We start from the raw sequence: 21,094 nt of genomic DNA on the forward strand, positions 1-21,094 counted from the left end.
CCCCTACACTTCCTGACGATTCCCCAGTTCTTGGAAAAGACCCTTCAGCCCTTGGGGAGTCGGGTTGCTTCCACGGCAGGGACTGCCCTTCATTGTGAAAGCTCTACTGAGACCGGACCTTCATTACTGATCTGTGGGGGAAAAGACAGGGATGGACCTTAAAGAAAAGCAAACTAGTGAGCAGAAATAGAACTGTGGTGCCAGGGCGGGGAGGAGGGGATTGAGGATTCCAGAGTTTCAGTTTGGGAAGATGGAGAAGCTTTAGAGATGGGTGACGGGTGTGAACCGTACAAATGTATTTAACGACACTGAATTGCTTAGGGTGGCACAACTTACATGTATTTTAGATCAATAATTGCAAAGTGGGAAGCATCTGTCCTACGTGGGGCCTTCTGACAAAGTGGGGGTGCTGTCCCCTAGCAAGTGTGGGAAAGCTGCTGCTGCCTGCCCAGAGGGCTCAAGAGAATTAGGAGTGTCAAGGCCCCAAACGTCCACACCCCATGGCCCTGCTTCCCTGCCCAGGCCTGAGGACAGCAGAGAACTGCTAGGTGCGCCCACTCTGTCCCTGTCCCCGTCGCTGTGCCTTTAATCAAACCCCGGCTTTCAGCTCAGCATCCCCTTCGGCTGTGGGAGATCAGAGCAGCTCTAAGTGGTGCCAAGGAGGCCCTCTGGGTTCCCAGCCTGCCCTGAATCCACAGCCTCTCATCTTCTCCTTGCAAAGCTTCTAAAGCAGGTGACAGAAGCCAACCAACTCCGCAATCCACATAATTACCATTAACCCCAAGCTTTCAAGCGCTGGCACTATTGCAAAACCCAGTGCCTTACTTTTCCTGGCACTGCCTTCTCCACCACCAGGGAAAGTCTTAGTGACTGGAAAACCACAGTGGGCTGAGAGTTCTCACCACCCACTCACCGCCTGCAGTGGAGTCCCTGTCACCATCAATCCACAGGGAGTGATTTCAGCCCCCAGGGCTGCTGGCCTTCCGAACCCCGTCATGACCTGGACTAGTTCAGAAAGCGGAACCTGAGATCAGACCTTTCGTGCAAATGACCCATCCCGGAAGAGGCCCCAGGCAAATGGCTGAGGAGCTGCAGGAAAAGCCAGTGCAGGGTGTGCTGTTGAGTCGGCCACTGTGGTGAGCAGCTGGGCCCTGATCCCACTGGAACCTTCTGGAGCAGGAAAGGGCCTCCTTTGGAATCGTCCTCTGAGCATCAGTGCGGGAGGGAGGCCTTTACTCACTGGCTTCCAACCCGTCGGGAGCAACTCCATATAATTGGGGGGCAAAATCATTTGATCCGACCTAGTTCTCCTGCCTGCAGGCCAGTTATGGCATTTCCAGACATGGCTCCACTTTGGCCACTGGTCACAGCTAGGACCTCAATGGTCTGGTGACGCTGTGAGGCTCTAGGACAACATTGCACCCCCTGAAGACATCCTGGGAGGAACAAAATCACCAGGATAGCTCCTCGTCCTAGATTCACACACACACACACACACACACACACACACACACACACACACCCGTCACCTGTTACGTTTGCTTCTCCCGATGTACTGAACTCTGTCCTGAGTCCTGTCACATCGGTGTCTCCGATGTACTGCATAAAAGGTGGCAGGTTCGGGCCTTTCATCTTTACCGCCCAGGGCAGCAGTGATCAGGCCCAAAGCTCAGCTTCTCAAAGTCTAATTTTTTCTACCTTTTTTGTATAATAAGTCAATTCGCCTTGTGCAGTCATGGCTCACAGGAGACCCGGATTTACTACAGAGGTCCTGGTGACGTCCCCTTTCCCGGCTCCCTACGGACCCTGCAGGCTTCGGTGGGTGTCTCACTCTGTGGTCCTGGGAAAAGCCCAAGGCAGAAAATAACCTCAGCTGCAGACCGGAATCATGTGAGATCCAGAGGAATGCCGCTCAACACTTCCTTTGTGGCAAAACAATGGCAACAATAATATCTGACGCATACTGAGCCGGTAGCAGGTTCCAGGGACTTGGTGCTTTGTGTACAGCTGCTTTTTTTTTTACTGAGGTAGTGAGTCCCCCCACTTTACATTTAAAAAAAAATAAAAGAAAGAAGCTGAGGAGCTAGACAAATTGGCGCATGCCTTTAATCCCAGCACTCGGGAGGCTGAGGCAGGAGGATCGCTGTGAGTTCGAGACTAGTCTGGGCTACATAGTGAGTTCCAGGTCAGCCTCAACTACATAGTGAGACCCTGCCTCAAAAAATAAAACAAAAACAAAAAAAAACTGAGGCAAAGGTCATGGAGGGACTCTCTGGTGGAGATAGGAAAATAACTCAGGTCTAAGTAACAGCAGAGCCTACATTTCTTTCTTTTTTTGTGTGTGGTGGGGACAGGGCCTCAATATGGAGCCCAGGCTGGCCTTGAACTTACAGCGATCCTCTTGTCTCAGCCTTCCGAGTGCTGGCATATTACAGGTGTGCACCGCCACGCCAGGCATTTGGCCATCTTGTCCTTTATGTGTTTGTCCAGATGTGTTCTTCGCCAGTGGTTATAAAAGTAATGTCCTCTGCTACTTTCTTGTGAAAGCCTTTCTCGTGTGCTTTCATACTTTGGCAGGCTCCTCCCTCCGTCCCCTGGGGACTCCCCAGCTGTTCCAGCACTGCTTACGGAACCGAGTCTCCTTCCCTGCCACACACCACGGTGTCATCTTTGTACACATCCAGTATCCGCGTACCTGGGGCCCCTTTCCGAGCTTCAGATCCTGTTTCATTACTCTGTTTACCTCTGCTCTGTCAGTACCAGCTTTGCAATCAGCTTTGAACCTGGGCGGGCAAATTTTCCCCACTTAGATCTTCTCAGGAAGGACTCAGCTCTCCTTGACCCTTTGCATTCCATATACATTTTACTTGATGTATTTAGTTATTTAAGTCAGGATCTCCCTATGCAGTGCAGGCTGGCTTTGAACTCACTGTGCAGCCCAGGCTGGCCTCGAACTCACAGTGATCCTCCTGCCTCAGCCTCCTGAGTGCTGGGATTACAGGCGTGCGCCATGATGCCTGGTTTCCATATACCTTTCCCAGTCAGCTTGTCATTTCCTTAAACAATGCCCCCTGAACATAATAGGAGTTTTGTTTGATACTGCATTGAATTAGTAGATCACTTTGAGAATCACTAGCATTTTCACAGTATCAAGTCTTCCAAACTCCACAAACAGCATACCTCACCATTTGTTTATGTTCTTCAGTTCTCTCAATTGCTTTACCGTTTTCCGCATAAACATCTTGTACATCTTTCTTTAGATATCTTCCTATACTAGTCACCTGATCTTTTTTTTTTTTTTTTGAGACAGGGTCTCACTATGTAGTTGAGACTGACCTAGAACTCACTATGTAGCCCAGGCTGGTCTCAAACTCACAGCGATCCTCCTGCCTCAGCCTCCCGAGTGCTGAGATCACAGGCGTGTGCCACCACACCCAGCTAGTCACTTGATCTTTTGATGCTAAAGTAAATTAGGTTTTATTTCATGTTGTTCATACATAGAAGCACAGTTTTTTTGTTTTTGTTTTTGGGTACCGGGAATTGAACTTGGGACTTTGCACTTGAGAGGCAGGCACTGGAACCACTGAGCTAAATCCCTGGCTCTAAACTTCCTTTTTTTTTGAGACTATGTAGTTGAGACTGACCTGGAACTCACTATGTAGTCCAGGCCGGTCTTGAACTCACAGGGATCCTCCCGCCTCAGCCTCCCGAGTGCTGGGATTACAGGCGTGCGCCACCACACCTGGCGAAACCTTCTTTTTAATTATAATAATTTACCTGCAGATTTTCTTACACTGGAGGCTAGAAAACTACTGCTCCTCCTATTACTGTTGATGTGCGGGTCGTAGCCACCTCCCCGAGGAACTGGAGCCCGGGCAAGGTGAGGCAGAGCTCTGCCATGGAAGGTACTTCCTGCTTCCTACTGTGCCGCAGCCGCCACCTCCGCAAACCCCACACCCGCAATTCTCTTGGGTGGAAGAGATTCACATCCATAACCTCAGCAGGAGGGAATAATAATTTCCTAGATTTCTGACCCCACCATAAAGAGGAGAGTTATGATGTGGCCTGAAAGAGCCAGTTAGGCCAGGTATGGCAGTGCATGCCTGAAACCCCAGCACTCAGGAGGCTGAGGCGGAAGGATCACAGTGAGTTCGAGGCTAGGTTGGGCTACACAGCAAGATTCTGTCTCTATCACACAGGCACAAATATCAATTAGGAACGAGGCACAAGCTGGGCACAATGGTGGACACAAGAGAGATCAGCTAAGACAGGAGGATCATTACAAGTTCAAGTCCACACAGAACGACTTAGCAAGACTGTCTTCAAATACAAAATAGAAGGCCTGGGGATAGAGCTCAGTGACAGGAGTGTTCCTGAAAGTACAAGGGAAAGAAAGTGAAATCAACATTTGAGACAAAGGAGTAAGATTTTCCAATCCCATTCTTCCTGAAAGAACTACTAAGAACTAAAGAGTATACTTGATGAGGTAGGAAATCAAATATAAAAATAAGTACAGTAAATCCTTGGTTTGCAAGCATAATTTGTTCTGGAAACATGCTAGTGACCAAAGACACTTATATATCAAAGCGAATTTCCCCAAACAAAACAAATGAAGTGAATTTCCCCACCAGACAAAATGGAAACTTAAGTGATTCATTCCATAACCCAAAAATATTCATATAAAAGTGATTACAGAAAAAAAAGATGCTAGAATTTATGGGCCAGGGACGTAGCTCAGCGGTGCCACGTCTACCTGGCAAGCGCAAGGTCCTGAGTTTGATCTCTGCTACCAGAAAAAAAAAAAAAAAGATTACAGCCTGGTGTGGTAGCACACACCTGTAATCCCAGCACTTGAGAGGCTGAGGCAGGAGGATCGCCACTAAGCTCAAGGCCAGCAGTGAGTTCAAGACCAGCCTAAACTACATGGTAAAACCCTGTCTTTAAAACAATTACAATACTGTACTATAAAATAACAAAGAAAATACAAAATAAAAATGAATTAACCTGCACTTACCATTGAAAACTTTCGTGGCTGGTGTGAGGAAGACAAAAGAGGGCTATTGCGTGACGACTTTTACTACCACTAATGTAATCACTGCTGTCTATTGGCTCAATGGAATCTTTTTCTTTTCACGCAACATTTACAAGGAACCTATCCAACGACACTTGCTTTTGCCTCCCTTTGAGGATTTCGTGGAAATGTGACATTGCATTGTCATTAAACAGATTCATCAGTTGCACTGTTACAGCCTTATTCTGGTGGTGCTTTTCTAAAAAATTCTGCACTGTTTCCTGTATTTTTACACACCTCTTGTTAGGGCCTGTATCTAGATGTCCCCACCAAAGCCTCACGCACTCATAGGTAGGGCTTTTTGGAGCTGGCTGGACCTAGAATGTGATGCTGGGATTAAGGGTGCCCCATTCCGGGTATGGACAAAAGGACAGAGCTGCCTAAAGCCAGCTGACCAGGGACTGAAACTGCTACAGATTGGGAGCTCAATAACCCTTTCTCCTTTAACTTGTGAGTGTCGAAGAGTAAGTAAGGCGTCTCCCTAACCTCCTGTGAGGTGAGGCATGTCCTCTGCCTCTTTCTCCTCTTCCTCTGCGATGAGATCTCTTCCATCATCTTTTGCTGTTAGGAGATGATCACCCACAACCCTGTAGCACACACAGGAGCAAGGGAGAGGGAGGGAGAGAGAGAACGAGGCACAGGGAGAGGGAAAGGGGTGGGCAGAATCACTGAGTTCAGGGCAAGCCCGAACGACAAAGCGAGACCTGCCTCCAAGAAGCCAAAGGAAGGCATAAAATTTGCGAAGTGAAGAGTCTTTTCTAGGTCTGACTCTAATCCAGATGAAGGATATTTCATGAGATAAAATATAAAACCACAAAGTTAAGTCTTAAGAACAAATGTGGGAAATCACAGAGTAAGCCCTAAGAATGAATATGGGAAATACTTTGAACTCAGGTCTCAGCTATGGTTTAAAGTTCCATAAAGGTCTCTGACTAATCACAAGGGAAATGATCAATAATCCAATAAAGCACGGGGAAAAGTCAGGGCCTGCAGGGTCACACCAGGCCTCCTCTTCTGTGCCTGGGCTGGGGGAGCAGAGCCTAAAGAGGCTGCGGCCTCCCTAAGGACTTAAAGGGGCCCTAACTGGACACAGACCCACAGTTCAGCAGCGGCTTGTGATGCCTTCTTTCTCTTTCACTGCCCTGGAGGGAAAGGGCTTAGCTCTTTACCATTGACCCATCCCCGGTTCACGTTAATGGAGACTGAGCTCTCCAGAGGCTCATAAATTTATGGAAGAATTGGATGCCTAAAGGCTTCATGACTTCTGGACACGTCTTTCTGGGCCTGCGGACATCGATATGGGGAAAGCACAGCTGGGGAAAACTTAGAGCGTGACCCTGTCAAGGGCAGGGACCAGGGTAGGTGGGCTTCCTCTCATCAGGATCAACAAAGGTATTACAAGCCGGGCATGGTGGCACGTGCCTATAATCCCAGCCCTCAGGAGGCTGAGGCAGGAGGATCACGGAGTTCCAGGTCAGTCTCAACTACTAGTGAGACCCTGTCTCAAAAAACCAAAAAAAGAAAAAAAAAAAGGTACAGGTAGGTGTGGTGGTGCATGTAATTCCAGAACTCTGGGAGGCTGAGGCAGGAGCATTGCAAGTTTAAGCCCAATTTGGGCAATTTAATGAGACGCGGTCTCAAAAAAAAAAAAAAAGGCATTGTCATCTCCTTTGTCCTGGCCGGTATTTCCTAGGCTGTTAGTGGTTTGGGGGTCTTGAATGTCCCCAAAAGACTTTGTGCTAATAGCTTAATAAATCCCCAGCCGATGGTGCCGTTGGGAGGCAGGAACAGTAGAGTGCGGGGCCTTGTTGGAGGAAACAGGTCATTGGGGGCCGGCCCTGAAGGGACCCTTCTTCCCTCTCTGCCTCCCGTCCGGCATGTGAGCAGCTCTGCCCTGCCACAGGCCAACTGACCACGAACTGAAGCCTTTGAACCTGCAAGCCCAGATGAATCTCTCCTTTCGGCAGCTTCTCAGGCATCTTGTCACAGCCAGGGAAGGCTGACACACGGGCTACTGTCGGCTTCCCTTCACAGCCCCTGCTTCCTTTCTGTTCTACGTTTCTTTCTCCACGAAGGTCTGTTTGAGGACGGTAAGCCCTTCTCTGCTGCTAGCCCCCTCGCGATGGCCCCCGGGATGACAAGGGACGTGGCATCTTCCACTCCGCTCCGCCTTTCTTAGCACAGCCGTCCCTCCGTGCCTCCTCCCTCCGCCCAGACCGTGCTGCCGCGGGTCGCACCGCTGTCTCCGTCCGCGATTCCAAGGTCGCACCTCAGAGGTCCTGCGTAGCTCCTCACCCCAGCCGTCTCCCACACGTCGCCCTGGTCCGTGCCCTTTACAGCGCGATCTCTAGCTGTCGGGCACTGTCTTGTCCGTGGCTCATTGTCCGTCTCCACCACCATCACTAGAGGACTTCGTTCTGTTCCCTGAAATCTTCCTGACACCTAAATTTAGGTGCTCAGTGTCCCTGTAAGTCCCTCAGAATCCATGGCGGATGGGTTCCCGCACCTCCCTCCTACACCAAAATCCACAGACGCTTAAAAAGCATGGAATTTCCACAGGAACTATGCAATCCACCTGTGCACATTTTTTCCCCTATTTCTTTGAGACAGGGTCTTGCTTTGTAGTTCAGGCTGACCTTGAACTCCTTATGTAGCCCAAGGGGCCTCAAACTCAAAGTGATCCTCCTGTCTCAGCCTCCTGGTTACAGCTGGGATTATAGGCGTGAGCCACCATACCCGGCTCTTCCTATATACTCTAAATCATCTCTATATTACTTATATAATACAATGTAAATGCTATATAAATGTTTATGTTGTGCTATTTAGGAAATAGAAAAAAGTCTACATTTAATACAGATGCAAATTTTTTTCTGAATATTTTTGATCTGTGGTTGGTTCAACCTATGGATGGGATTCACCTGTGTATATAGAGGGCTGGCTATAATACACGTATCAACAGACCAGTTATTCAGAAGAAATACAACAATCCATGATAAATATGAGAGAAATTTCACACTTCCTCACATGAGGACATGCTATAAATAGCAAACAAATGTCTTCAAGAACATTTTTACAGCTCAGTCAACACTGAGTTTCATGGGACTGATTCTAATAACATCTTCTGAAGTATATCTGTGTACAGCAGTAAGAGAAATAAAGTCAATTTTATAAAATTTCTTTGTCAACAAATTAAAATTTTATTTTGTAAAAAATATTTAGGATAACAGATTTACTAAAAGCAGCAGGGCGTGGTAGCTCATGCCTGTAATCCCAGCACTCAGGAGGCTGAGACAGGAGGATCGCTGTGAGTTCAAAACCAGCCTGGGCCATATAGTGAGTTCCAGGTCAGTTTCAACTAAATAGTGAGACTCTGTCTCAAAAAACACACACAAAAAAACAAAAAACAAAACAAAACAAAAAAATTTAGTAAAAGCAGTTGGAAGCTGGGATTGGTGGTGCACACCTAAATAATCCCAGGAATTGGGAAGCTCAGGAAAGAGGATCACTGTGAGTTCAAGGGCAGCCTGGGCTATGCACAGAGTCCAAGGCCAGGCTGAACTGCAGAGTGAGACCCTGTCTCAAAACCCCCAACACACACACACACACACACACACACACACACACACACACAACTGTCTCCAAACCCCCAACACACACACACACACACACACACACACACACACACACACACACACACATACACACATGCAAGCAGCTGGACTGGAGAGAAGTTCTTTCTGTCCAACAACAAAGTTGGGTCCATAGCTCTCTGGTAAATCTAATGTGGTTACTACTGTGGCAGTCCTAAAAAGGCATTAGGGGACATTTTGGGGTGATGAAAATGTCTATGCTGTCATTTTGGTCATAGTTCTGCACTTGTAGAAACTCAGGAACCTGTATATTTAAGACTGGCAAGTTTATTACATATAAATTATATCTTAATAAAACTGAGTAAGGCTGAGGGTGTTTTTCAGCCTAGTGATGTGTGAAGCACTGGGTTTGACTGTAAAACAGAAACAAATATGATTAAAACACGTACAAACCCAAACCCTCGTAGTTCTGAATTTGAATGGAAAGTATTAGTGTGAACTTAGGATTGATTTTTTTTAGGAGGGAAACACATACTCTCCCCCAACATGTATTTGCTAGATTGGAACCCTAAAAAGGCCTACAAAGACCACCTTCGATCAATGAGCAACCTGTATCCACAGTACGGCTTCCAAGTACCTTTTCCACCAAGAGGAACCAGGTTTCCATGGAGAAACACAGAAATACACTATCTGGATAGTAGACACGAGTCAGCAAGGGTCCTTTCAAAGCCCACTGAAGGTGTGTCAAAATGACTCTAAGCCCAAGAGGTCCCGTCGGCCACAGACCGGACAATCCCAGCATGAGAAGAAACGCTAACTTTAGAGGAGCCAGCACGGACCCCAGCTTTTCATACCTCCAGGTAAGTGTACACAGTGGGTGGAAATTTTATTTTGCAGAAGTACTGTCACTAACAAATAGATGCAGAACATCACCATTCTGCAACACTTACTAAACCGATCAAGTCAGGCATTGATTGATTTAGTTGCCAGCAACCTCAAAAAAGAAAAAAAAAAAAAAGAAGAAGAAAACCAACACTCACCCCCCCCCCCCCGGTAAAGAACACAACTGTCTATGAAACACTGTCACCACCAAAATGGAACTCGAAGCCAGACAACCCTCTGGATTGAACCACTGTTCTACAAGAAATATGCGGAGAGGAACAGGTAAAACCATGCTGTGAAGATGCCATAAACAAAACCTAGACAGTGGGACAATCCCAAAATAAACAACCAGCTGAGACAGAGAGAGAGACAGAGAGAGAGAGAGCAAGAGCAAGAGATCCTATAGAATTTATGAGAATCAGACATGAGGCCAGGTGTGGTGGTGCTTGCCTGTAACTCCAGCACTTTGGAGGCTGAGGCAGGAAGATAACTGTGAGTTCAAGGCCAGGCTAAAGGACACACCCTGTCTCAAAAAACTGAAAAAGAAAAAAAAAAGTCAATAATTGTTCTAAAATTTTAAGAGGTTAGTTTTAGGATAATTTTTAAAAATATTTGACAGAATAAAGTTGGGCATGGTGGTGCATGCCTGTAATCCCAGCACTCAGGAGGCTGAGGCAGGAGGATCACTGTGAGTTTGAGACCAGCCTGGGCTACAGAGTGAGTTCCAGGTCAGTCTCAACTACATAGTGAGACCCTGTCTCAAAAAGCCAAAAAAAAAAAAAAAAAGGTTAAAAAAAAATTTTTTTTGACAATAAATATGGCAGATTCCTTAAAGATCTCTTCTGTCCTGATAACAAAACCCATTTCAGAAAAAGACAGTACTGTATCTCCAAGAGAGAAATTACATTTTACCTAAATCAGGATATTCCCATCACAGACTGGTCTAAGAATTATGATGAGAGCCAGTTCAATCAATGAGCTGTAAAGGAGACTTCTGATCGGAATGTCTGGGGAAAGCTTTCCTGACTACAGGGGAAAGAATCCTTGTTTCTTTGACTTTCCTTCTAATTAGGTGGACAAGGCTGGAAATATAGCAGCTACCTGTGATCACGATGAAATAAACCTGAAGATAAAACATGAGGTAGGACAGCAAGACAGTAGGACAGAAAGAGCCTGGGTCCCTCACTGTAGAATAAACCCTTGTACTGCTTGGGACAGGTCTAGGTCTCCCTCCTGAATTTCATCTTATAGGAGAAAAAGAAACCCCAATTTGCTTAATCTGGTAGAGTAGGGCTTTGTTTGTTGTACCTCAACATATTCTTGATGCAATGGAATACATCCGAAGTATAATTTTAAAAACGAATCAAAGAAAGTACCAAAACTGTCCACTTCATAAGTGTAAAAGAGCCAAAAAAAAAAAAAAAAAAAAAAACAACCCAAAAACTAAGTTAACATCTGACAAATTAGCAAAGAATATTTATTATACAAATATGAAAACCTATACATTCTTAGCTGGTGATATATACCTGATTAAAAAGTCTTTTAATTTCGATATATGCATCATTTCCTTCATTGTGGTATCTCTGCTCCTCAGATGCACCAATCCATTCTCCAGAGTAGTCTCAGTAATCACAACCGTGAAGAGGATACTCATTTCATCATACCTGAGGAAAAAGTCGTTTAACGAAGACACATGAGCATCCACCGCCAGACTCCACACTGCCCGCTCTCGCCGCGTCAGAGTCTGTGCCTCTTTTCTCCCGCGAGCTCCGAGTAAGGGCTTGGGAACCTCCGGACCGAAAACACTTAACATTTTCTGCTTCTCAATCATATTCCAAGTCAAATTTACGGTGAGTTTCTAACTTAGTGGGTAGTGCAAAAGCTGTCAAAGATATTAAGGCTGAGAAATAGGCCCTGTCGCCCCAACACATCACGTACTGTGAAATTACATATAAGCCGCATGGTAACCTCAGCCTTTTGGAACCTGGCTGTAGTGTGAGAACAATTATTCTAGATTACATAACAATATTACAATAAAGAACTGGCATCCGACAAATTTTACCAAATTCATGCTTCATTTATTACTCAGTATGCCAGCTTATAACTTCCAGTCTAGCAATCACGGGCCTTCTTCCTGCTTACCAAGTCGTATTACCTCATTCAATATTCTATTTTATCCATTTAGTTTTTTATTGTCTCTTTTATATAGAGAATATAAGCTTTGCCGGGTGTGGTGGCGCACGCCTGTAATCCCAGCACTCAGGAGGCTGAGGCAGGAGAAATGTAAGATGTAGCTCAGTGGTAGACAGTCCCTGTGGTGGATCCACAGTGCTGAAACCGCCCCCGCAAAAAACCAAAGAAAAACAACACTTCTCTGTGGACATCACCTGGAAAGTGAATTTTAACAAGTTATTAGAGAACTGAAGAGGAAATGAAAAGCTTCAGATCTCTACACAGAAGACGCGGATTCAACACAAGAAGCTTGGAAAAATCAAGATACACCCAAAGGAAGGGTGAATTACTTTACTAACAAGAAAACTGGTGAAGGCTGGGGATTTCGCTCAGTGGTGCCACCGCCTGCCTTGCAAGCACAAGGTCCCGAGTTTGATCCCCGGCACCCCCACCCCACAAATGGATGAGACAGCACACAGGCAAGATTAGAGACGCAAACAGGAGATTATTTCTACTATCCAGACAGGAGATACTAGTGACCTATGATAGTTCAGGTTTGGCCAGGCATGGTAGCGCACGCCTGTAATCCCAGCATTCAGGAGGCTGAAGCAGGAGGATCACTGAGTTTAAGGCCAGCCTGGGCTACACAGTGAGCTTAAGGCCAGTCTGAACCTCATTGTGAGATCTGTCTCAAAAAATTTTTTAAAAGTTCAGGGTACATGGGTTAGGGTTAGGGTTAGCTCAGGCTGCCCTTAAAAACTGATCCTTAGGGTTATACGTCCATGTTAGGAAGAAGAGGAAGAGCCAGAAATGAAAACAAATGAGGCCCGGGGTGGTGGTGCACACCTATGATCCTAGCAATCCTCCTGCCTCAGCCTATCTATGATTATAGCAATCCTCCTGCCTCAGCCTCCCAAGTGCTGGGTTAGAGGTGTGTACAGCACACCTGGCTCTTTTATCTTTCATCTACTACTTATACACACAGAGTGAAGGTAATTTTATATAATACTTTTTGTGCACCTGCATTTTGTTTTGTTTTGTTTTGTTTTTGATACCAGCATCAAACTCAGGACTTGCGCTTGTGAGGCAGGCAGTGGAACCATTGAGCTAAATCCCCAGCCCTGTACCTGCATTTTGACTACACCCTGTAAACATGAGGGCAGGTGTGGAATTTTTCTCTTGTTGAAAAATATTACTGCTCAGAAAGTTTCAGATTTTAGAGCATTTCAGATTTTGGATCTTAAACTTTCAGGTTAAGGATGATCAACAAGTGGGAAATTTCAATCAAGAGCAATCAGGGAAGGGGCTGGGGATTTAGCTCAGTGGTTCCACTGCCTGCTTCACAAGTGTAAGGTCCTGAGTTTGATCTCTGGTTCCCCACCCCCGCCAAAAAAAAAAGAACAATCAGGGAAACAGTGATAACAGTTACTGAGATTAGTTCTCCATCCTCCAGGATAGAATTCTCTTTTAGTCTCAAAATAAACCAAATACCAGCAAGGAAAAGGCATTCCAATCGTGTTCCTTCAGTCTTGATTCAACAAATGCCTCTCATCTGTATAACTTCATCCTGATAAATTAATAAACTGAAGGCTCCTTCATGGCATTATGTCTTGGAATTGCATACTGCATGAGCTAAAATATATCTGCTGAATATTGTTTTGTGCTCTAACAATTATCTGAGGGCACACTTCTGTAAAAGGGAAAGTGGGGAATAATTTTAATTATATTTCATATATATTTATGAGCCATCTGTATGATCATAGAGACATACATATAATCAAACACTGAATAAAATACATTTTTAATGACTAGAAAAATAATTTATCTTACTTTGAGTAAAGTTGTTCCAGTGAGGATTGTACAGTTTCCAAATAACCAGGCCACACAGAGATTCTATTTTCCAGTAATTCATTAAATAGCCCTTGACAAACCTGGAGAAAAACACAAAACTTCAAATAGTAGCTAGTGTCATCTGTTTATTGATTGATAACTGTACCAGGGGTAGAATCCAGAGCCTTCACACTGAGCTACAACCCAGTCCTTATTTTCTTATATTGAGATAGGGTCTCACTAGGCTGGCCTCAAACTTGCAATGCTCCTGCCTCAGCCTTGCGAGTAGCTAGATTTACAGGTGTATCATCATGCCTGGTTTACAAATTACCCTTTTCAATCTCTAAAATGAGCATAAATGCCTTTAGTTACACAATACTAATGCTTATAATTTATACTTACATACTTTATAAATTGGGTACATCCTCTGAAAATTAAGCACTGCAAACTAAACACTAAACATGATCTTCTGAGATATTTTTATACTCACCAAGAAATTTTTTCATTATCATCATTCAAAACACAAAATACTGGGCCAGGGATTAGCTCAGTGGTGCTGCCACCTGCCTCACAAGCTCAAGGTCCTGAGTTCCATCCCAAGTACCAAACACAAACACACACACACACACACATTTTTTTAAAAGCTGGCTGCAAAGATATATATTAACTCTAAACTCTTGTGGAAAGATAAAACTGATCCTTAGGGTTATATTTCCATGTTAGGAAGAAGAGGAAGAGCCAGGAATGAAAACAAATGAGGCCAGGCATGGTGGTGCACACCTATGATCCCAGCACTTGGCAGGCTGAGGCAGGAGGATCCTTGTGAATCTGAGGCCAGTCTAGGCTACAAAGTGAGTTCAGGACTACCCTGGAATACATAGCAAGATCCTGTCTCACAAACAAACAAACAAACAAGGTACAAGAAAATCCAACAGCATAGTATTCCAGAAGCCAACTACAGAAAATGTTTCTAGAGAAAGACTGATTAGTTTCAGTGGACTGCTGGAGACATAAGCCTAACCGGAAATATAAAAATAGCACTACATAAATGACACAGGAAACTCTACTGTTTTTTTGAAAGCAGTGTCGAAGCAAAACAAAGCAAAACTAACCCCACCCACCATGGGGTGGGGATGGATTTCAGGGTAAGAACGCTGGCCTAGAGGCACCAGGCCCAGAATTCTACCTCCAGTACCGGGAAGTGAGCAGACAAAACCCCCTCCTCTGCTCTAGCCCAAGCCTCTCTTCCTTAGTCTGGCAGCATTCTTGGCCACCATCAGATGCCTGCAGCCCGGGGCCTCCACACTTTGTGACAACCAGAAGTGGCTCTGGATATTACCCAAAGTCCCTTCTTTGATAGCGGTGATTGAGCTACAGCACTGCTTCTCAAACTAGAAACCTGCTAACTCCAAAGGTGTAAGAGCCTCCACGGCCCAGGGGGTGGGAGGAAGGGAGGCCTTGGTCTTCTCTTTGCTTGGATCTGCTGTCACCCACCTTCCCAGACTGTTCTCACTCAAGTCCTAGGTGGCGCTGAATCTCCTAGTCGACTGCTAAGAAAACCACCTCCCTGGTTTTTCTCAAGAGTAGTATTTAGTAATTAGACCAAATGGATTAGAAAACTCAAAATTGCCAGGTGTGGTGGTGCATGTCTATAATCCCAACTCTCAGGAGGCTGAGGCAGGAAGATCACTTTGAGTTCAAGCCTAGCCCAGGCTACACAGTTTTAAATCAAAACAAAACAAAACAAAACAAAAAAACCTAAAAATTATAAGTTCAACCCCACTTAGGCAAGTTAGTGAGACCATTTCAAAGAGGAGGGTCAGGTGTGGGGATGTAGCTTGGTGGTGGTGGAAAGCCTCTTGGTTTGATCCCCAGTACACAAACAAACATCAAAGTGTTAAGTCAAAAGGGAAAGGGGGAAGAAAGAGTTCACTAGGTATCCGAGCAAACGTTTTAATACTAAAAAGCTATGTAAACACATTACATTACAAATGAAATTGAGTGGAGATGACTTTAACAGCAAACAAAATCCACTGAATTAGTTTAGTTTCCTATAATTACACATAGCACTTATTCACAGTTCCATTACTTAAAATATTTTAAAAAGCAAATAAATCAAAATCAAAATTGAAATGGCAAGTTACCAAGTTTACTTAGAGTGATGGCTATACATGAAATGATTATTACTTGGTGATGCTGAGGATTAAAACCAAAGGCACTCAGTCACTGAGCTACTTCCCCAGTTGTTTTTATTTTTCATTTTGAAACCAGGTCTTGCTAAGTTGACCAGGCAGGCCTTGAACTTGTGATCCTCCTGACTCAGCCTCCCAAAGTACTGGGATTACAAGTATGTGCTTGAAATCGCGATGTTTATACTCCTTTATTTAACCCACCTGTCTCAGTTCCACAGTTGGGCCTCTTCCTACATCCAAAGCAACTTTAATAGGGGCTAAACAGGGGTGAAGTTTAAGTACCTAAGGCAAAGAAGGGAGAAAAGGGAAGCACAATTAACATAAAAAAGGAAAAACCACCCATATCTTTAGTTCCCAAGTTTGTCTTTGAAATATCAAAAGCACCTTTCTGTGAAGATTTTTCTTCCTTGTAAAGGAGTTCTCTGTGAGCTGGAAAGAATCGTAGAGGTAAGCCAGCATGCCTAGGTCTAGATTCCCGCTTACAGACACAACGGAAGGAGCCACAGCTTTCCGCCCATCTCGGCCCTTCACAGGGAAGAACAAAACAAAGCATCATTTGACAGAACTTTCTTTTTTTTTTTTTTTTTTTTTTTTTTTTTTTGAGACAGGGTCTCACTACGTAGTCGAGACTGACCTGGAACTCACTATGTAGCCCAGGCTGGTCTCGATCCTCCTGCCTCAGCCTCCCGAGTGCTGGGATTACAGGCGTGCGCCACCACGCCTGGCTAAACAGAACTTTCTTAAGATTACACTTTTTAGATTTGGTCAATCAGAATACAAGATTATAAATTCATTTCACACTCTGTGCCAGGCCTATACTAGGGACTGGGCACAAAGATGACCACACATTCGCAGCCGTCAGGGACGGCGGAGTTTAAGTCAGCGCATCTCGGCCTTCCGTGTCACCTGTACATTTAAAACAGCAGCACCCAGGCCTCACTCCCAGACAGGATGAACCAACTCAACTGGGATGCAGGTAGCTTCTGAGGTGAGAATTGGTATTTGGAAAACGGCTGCTTTTAGGTAAAAATCAAAGATTATTAACCAATGAAAGTCAGAAGAGTGGGTGGGGTTGGTATCCTCAAAGAAAGGGGTCTGCGGTATAATTTTCTAAAATATAAGGTTATTTTCATGATAAACATCTATTTAAAACTTGCTTTTTGGGTTAAAGCTATAATTATAAAATTAAAATATACACTCTACCACATTATATAAATCAAACATTCATAAACTGTTTCCCCTCTTTTATTTTTATTTTTGGTACTGGGGATCAAACTCAGGACCTTGCGCTTTTGAGGCAGGTGGCGGCACCACTGAGCTAAAATCCCCAGCCCGTCTCCTCTCTTTTAAACTGATGAGGAAAAAATAATTTCAAATTCTTAAAAATTTCCATTCTAAAACTTTTTCAAGTTTTGCTCTTAAACAGTTCTACTATTATTGTTTTGGTTTTGTGAGACAGGGTCTCTTCCTGTACTACTGGCTGGCCTTGAACTCACTATGTAGCCCAGGCAAGCTGGAACCTTGGCGATCCTCCTGCCTCAGCCTCCCCAGTGCTGGGATTATAGGCGTGCGCCATGCCTGGTTCATTCTTTTAAAATTTCTATTATCATTGTTCACTTGAACATCCATGTGACTTTTTAATACTTAGGGAAAAACTCTTAAATTCTCAATTTCCATTAATTATTCTATTATGGTCAACCACAATCTGTACAATACACACGTTTTGACATTTTAAACCTATTTGCTGGAGGAAGGAGGAATTACAGTTTTTTTTGTTTTTGATACGGGGGACTTAACTCAGGCCCTTGTGCTTACCAGGTTGGCACCAGAACCACTGAGCTAAATCCCCAGCCTTAAACTTATCTGAATTGCATATGATACTTTAAACATTAATGACAATTTGCCTTCAAAATAGTGAATTTTCTGATAGCTGGGATTCTATTCTAACCCCACGAGTTGATGTCATTCCCACACTTACAGAACTGGTATTTAGTAAGATGGTTCTGAGGTACTGTAAGACTCTGGTACCATTTGAGTCAAGGATGAAATCATATTTGAGTATGAAGATGAAGAAATCTTTAATATTTCTAATTGTTTGAAAATCAGACATCCATGGTTGTCAAGCTCTCCAATGGCAAGTCTTCTTAGCTGGACTGATTCCTCATATATTCCAGAACAAACTTCTTTCTAGCCTAACAGTTTTCTGTTGTCTAAAACAGAAACTCTAAAACTGTTCTGAAGAGTTTTTGTTTTCTAAAAAATAATCTTTCCAGGAATATGTTAATAGTAAAACCAATTAAAAAGAAGTACAAAATAGGCTAAGACCTTTCAAAAAGCCATAATAGCAGAAATTCTGTTTGTTACTTTGCAATGTTCAGCTAATGGTTTTGTGAACTATGGAAACAAAAGAACAACAATTACATGAAAGGGTAAAAATTCTGCAACAGAGATCTTCTCATTTGTGACAAGTACTCCCATAAAAAATAAAACAAAGGAGCTGGGAATTTGGCTCAGTGGTGTGTGCCTGCCTCACAAGTGCAAGAGCGATTAGCCACAATACAAAAATCATCTTTAAATCGCTAGGTACAAGTTGAGCGGGTCTTAAGCCCCGAGCCCCACCCCAAAAAAGGCTGTAGGGAGATACAGGTGAGAGCCCTGGGGTTCAATGTACAATATTTCCTACTGTGTCCATCAGAGGGCCTAGAACAGTGCTGTATGGTTATAAGGAGTACACGTCATGGCAAAACCTCAGTTTATAAATACAATTTCCTTTAGTAGGAACCAAGGTTCCTTGAAGAAATGGCTGGTTCTACAGCTAGGTCAAGAAAATATTAGATGATCTTGTAACAGTTTGCTCTTATAAAAAGCAAGGAATCAGCTGGGTGTGTGATGTATGTCTGTAATTCCAGTACTCTAGGAGGCCAAAGCAGTAGGACTGGAGTTCAAGTCCTGCCTGGGCAACAAGTGAGACCTTGTCTCAAAATTTAAAAAAAAAAAAAAAAAAAAAAAAAAAAAAATGAGGGCTGGGGATTTAGCTCAGTGGTACTCACCTGAGTTCAATCTCCAGTACCGCCCTCCCCCAAAAAAGAATCATCAGTTGAGGCCCCAACAGAAATTAAAATCTGATGACAAGGAGGCTATATATACATAGTCCTTTTTGGGGGTGGGGGTTGAGACAGGGTCTCACTATGTAGTTGAGACTGACCTGGAATTCACCATGTAGCCCAGGTTGGTCTCGAACTCACAGTGATCCATCCTCCTGCCTCAGCCTCCCGAGTGCTGGAATTACAGGCATGAGCCACCACGCCCAGCCTATGCATAGTCTTTTAAAGTATTTGCCCACAAAAGATTTATTTATTAGCTTTATATTGGAGAAACCTGGTACATACTGTGTTACAACATAATCAAAGTCAAGGAAGGCACTGATACCTATATCTCCTAAAATGATACACCAAGAAGAGGGCAACACTACCTGTGCTGTTCCTAGCAAGAATACAGAAACTATGAGGAAACAAACAAATCTGTAACAAGGGACATCCAACAAAGTAACAAGCCTGCACTTTTTTTTTTTCCCCAAGAAGAAAAAGGGTCTTTTATTTCACCTTAGAAAATTCACACACACAAGTCCTGGTCTGGGTCAGAAACACCGTAACCACTAGCCTGTTGAACTGATCTAAAAAACAAAACAAAACAAAACAAAAACCCCCAAAACTCTTATTGAACAAAGCCCTTCTGTTCCCTAAATGGATGCCTCAGCTCCTGCTGGGACCTCAAGCTCCTTTCAGGTGTGGGTGGGACGTGGCTATTTTATGTTCATCTCCCTTAGGCCAAGGGCTAGAGAAGGGTTTGGTGTAATAATATTACCTTCTCCGAGCATAAAGATGCGAGCAATCGTGTGCCATTCACACCTGATCACTTTTTTCAGGGGTGGACATGGCGATGCTTTTGGAGCGGAGAGGAGCAAAGAATGTGGTTAAGAGTAAAATTCACGTTAGGTTTCTCCCTGTGGCCCTTTCTCTGCAGCATTCCTCAGGCCTCATTCTTTGTTGGGTGGGATGGCTACTAAAGAGCCAAGATCTTGTTCTCTGAGACCAAAAGCCAGACCCCTACTCCCCTACCTGAATACAGTGGTGGGCTGGGGCAGGAAGAACCGTACCCACTGCTTAACAGTTGTCAGGGGCTGCCAAATCCCCGTTTCCTAAGCAGCTGTTAGCCAACTTGGGACTAGTCCTGGTTGTCTCTAAGAGCAAGCCTGCACTCTTTACAGGTACCAAGATCATAGAAGAACAGGAAGAAATGGAGTGTTCATTCGAAGGAGACTAAAGAAATGATAACTACATGAAAAACACAATCCTGGACTGGGTCCCGGATTTACAAAGGACATAACTGGACTAATTGGTTAAATCTGAAGGATTCTGTGGAATGGATAATGAAAGTGGATTATACTCATGATGATTGTGTAATAGTTCAGAAATGAGCCCAGATAATTTGGGTAAAGAACACACAGAATCTCATAGTAAAACATACATGTAATTTAGCCACCTCTCCGGGATACATGTGTAAGAGTTCTTTATCTCCTAGATTCCACAGCGTTTCTATTGGCTCTTTTCCCCAAGGAAAACTGTAGTAAAGTTTGTTTCCTTTTCGTCCCTCTTCATCCTGACAGTCACTGCTGCTGAAGTTAGACGGACTCACGGCAAACTGGAAAAGAAAATTTGTCTTAAAACTTATTACAATAAACATTAACTTATCTCAAATCTCGCAATCATTTCTAAGAATTAAAGTTGTTTAAGACTGTTTATCCAGCAATTGATTGCAACTAGTCAAGTCTCAAATAAGAATTGTGAAATTTAATTAAGTATGAGTGCATATACTATTAAACATACTGTTTTTTTGTCTTAAGGAACTATTTTGAAAACTATCGAGGCTGTCTAGCCTTTTTGTGGCCAGTTAATAGGAGGGGAAGTTAACGATGAACTATAAAGAGGATAAAGAAGAAAGAATCATATGGTTATCATTCTTATTCTTCAATGAAGTGTGTGGTAATTTGTGATTTTTTTCATTTAGTTTAGTTGAGAGTTTGGTGATTTTTAAGAGTTCAAGAAGCCAAGTGTAGTGGCACAAGCTTGCAATCCCAGCACTCTGGGAGGCTGAGGTGAACACAAGTATGGCTCCAGCCTGGGCAACTCAGCAAGACTGTGTCTCAAAAAAAATTTTTAGCCGGGCGTGGTGGCGCACTCCTATAATCCCAGCACTCAGAAGGCTGAGGCAGGAGGATCGCTGTGAGTTTGAGACCAGCCTGGGCTACACAGTGAGTTTCAGGTCAGTCTCAACTACATAGTGAGACCCTGTCTCAA

At 44.0% G+C, this 21,094-nt stretch overlaps 1 protein-coding gene across 1 annotated transcript in view; it reads right to left on the bottom strand.

The window, feature by feature from the left end:
- Positions 1-11,022: 11,022 nt before the first annotated feature.
- Positions 11,023-21,094, bottom strand: part of Polg2 (DNA polymerase gamma 2, accessory subunit) — a 19,534-nt gene continuing 9,462 nt past the window's right edge. The window contains exons 4-8 of the mRNA XM_010616766.3: positions 20,265-20,438; positions 16,122-16,262; positions 15,939-16,019; positions 13,546-13,646; positions 11,023-11,207 (exon numbers count right to left, since the gene is read on the bottom strand). Coding sequence (XP_010615068.1) covers positions 11,042-11,207; positions 13,546-13,646; positions 15,939-16,019; positions 16,122-16,262; positions 20,265-20,438 — 663 coding nt within the window. The 3' untranslated portion in view covers positions 11,023-11,041. The remainder of the gene's footprint in view (positions 11,208-13,545; positions 13,647-15,938; positions 16,020-16,121; positions 16,263-20,264; positions 20,439-21,094) is intronic.

This window comes from Fukomys damarensis, unplaced genomic scaffold (genome assembly GCF_012274545.1).
Source record: "Fukomys damarensis isolate Sample0158 unplaced genomic scaffold, DMR_v1.0_HiC HiC_scaffold_23, whole genome shotgun sequence".
NCBI classification, from domain to species: domain Eukaryota; kingdom Metazoa; phylum Chordata; class Mammalia; order Rodentia; family Bathyergidae; genus Fukomys; species Fukomys damarensis.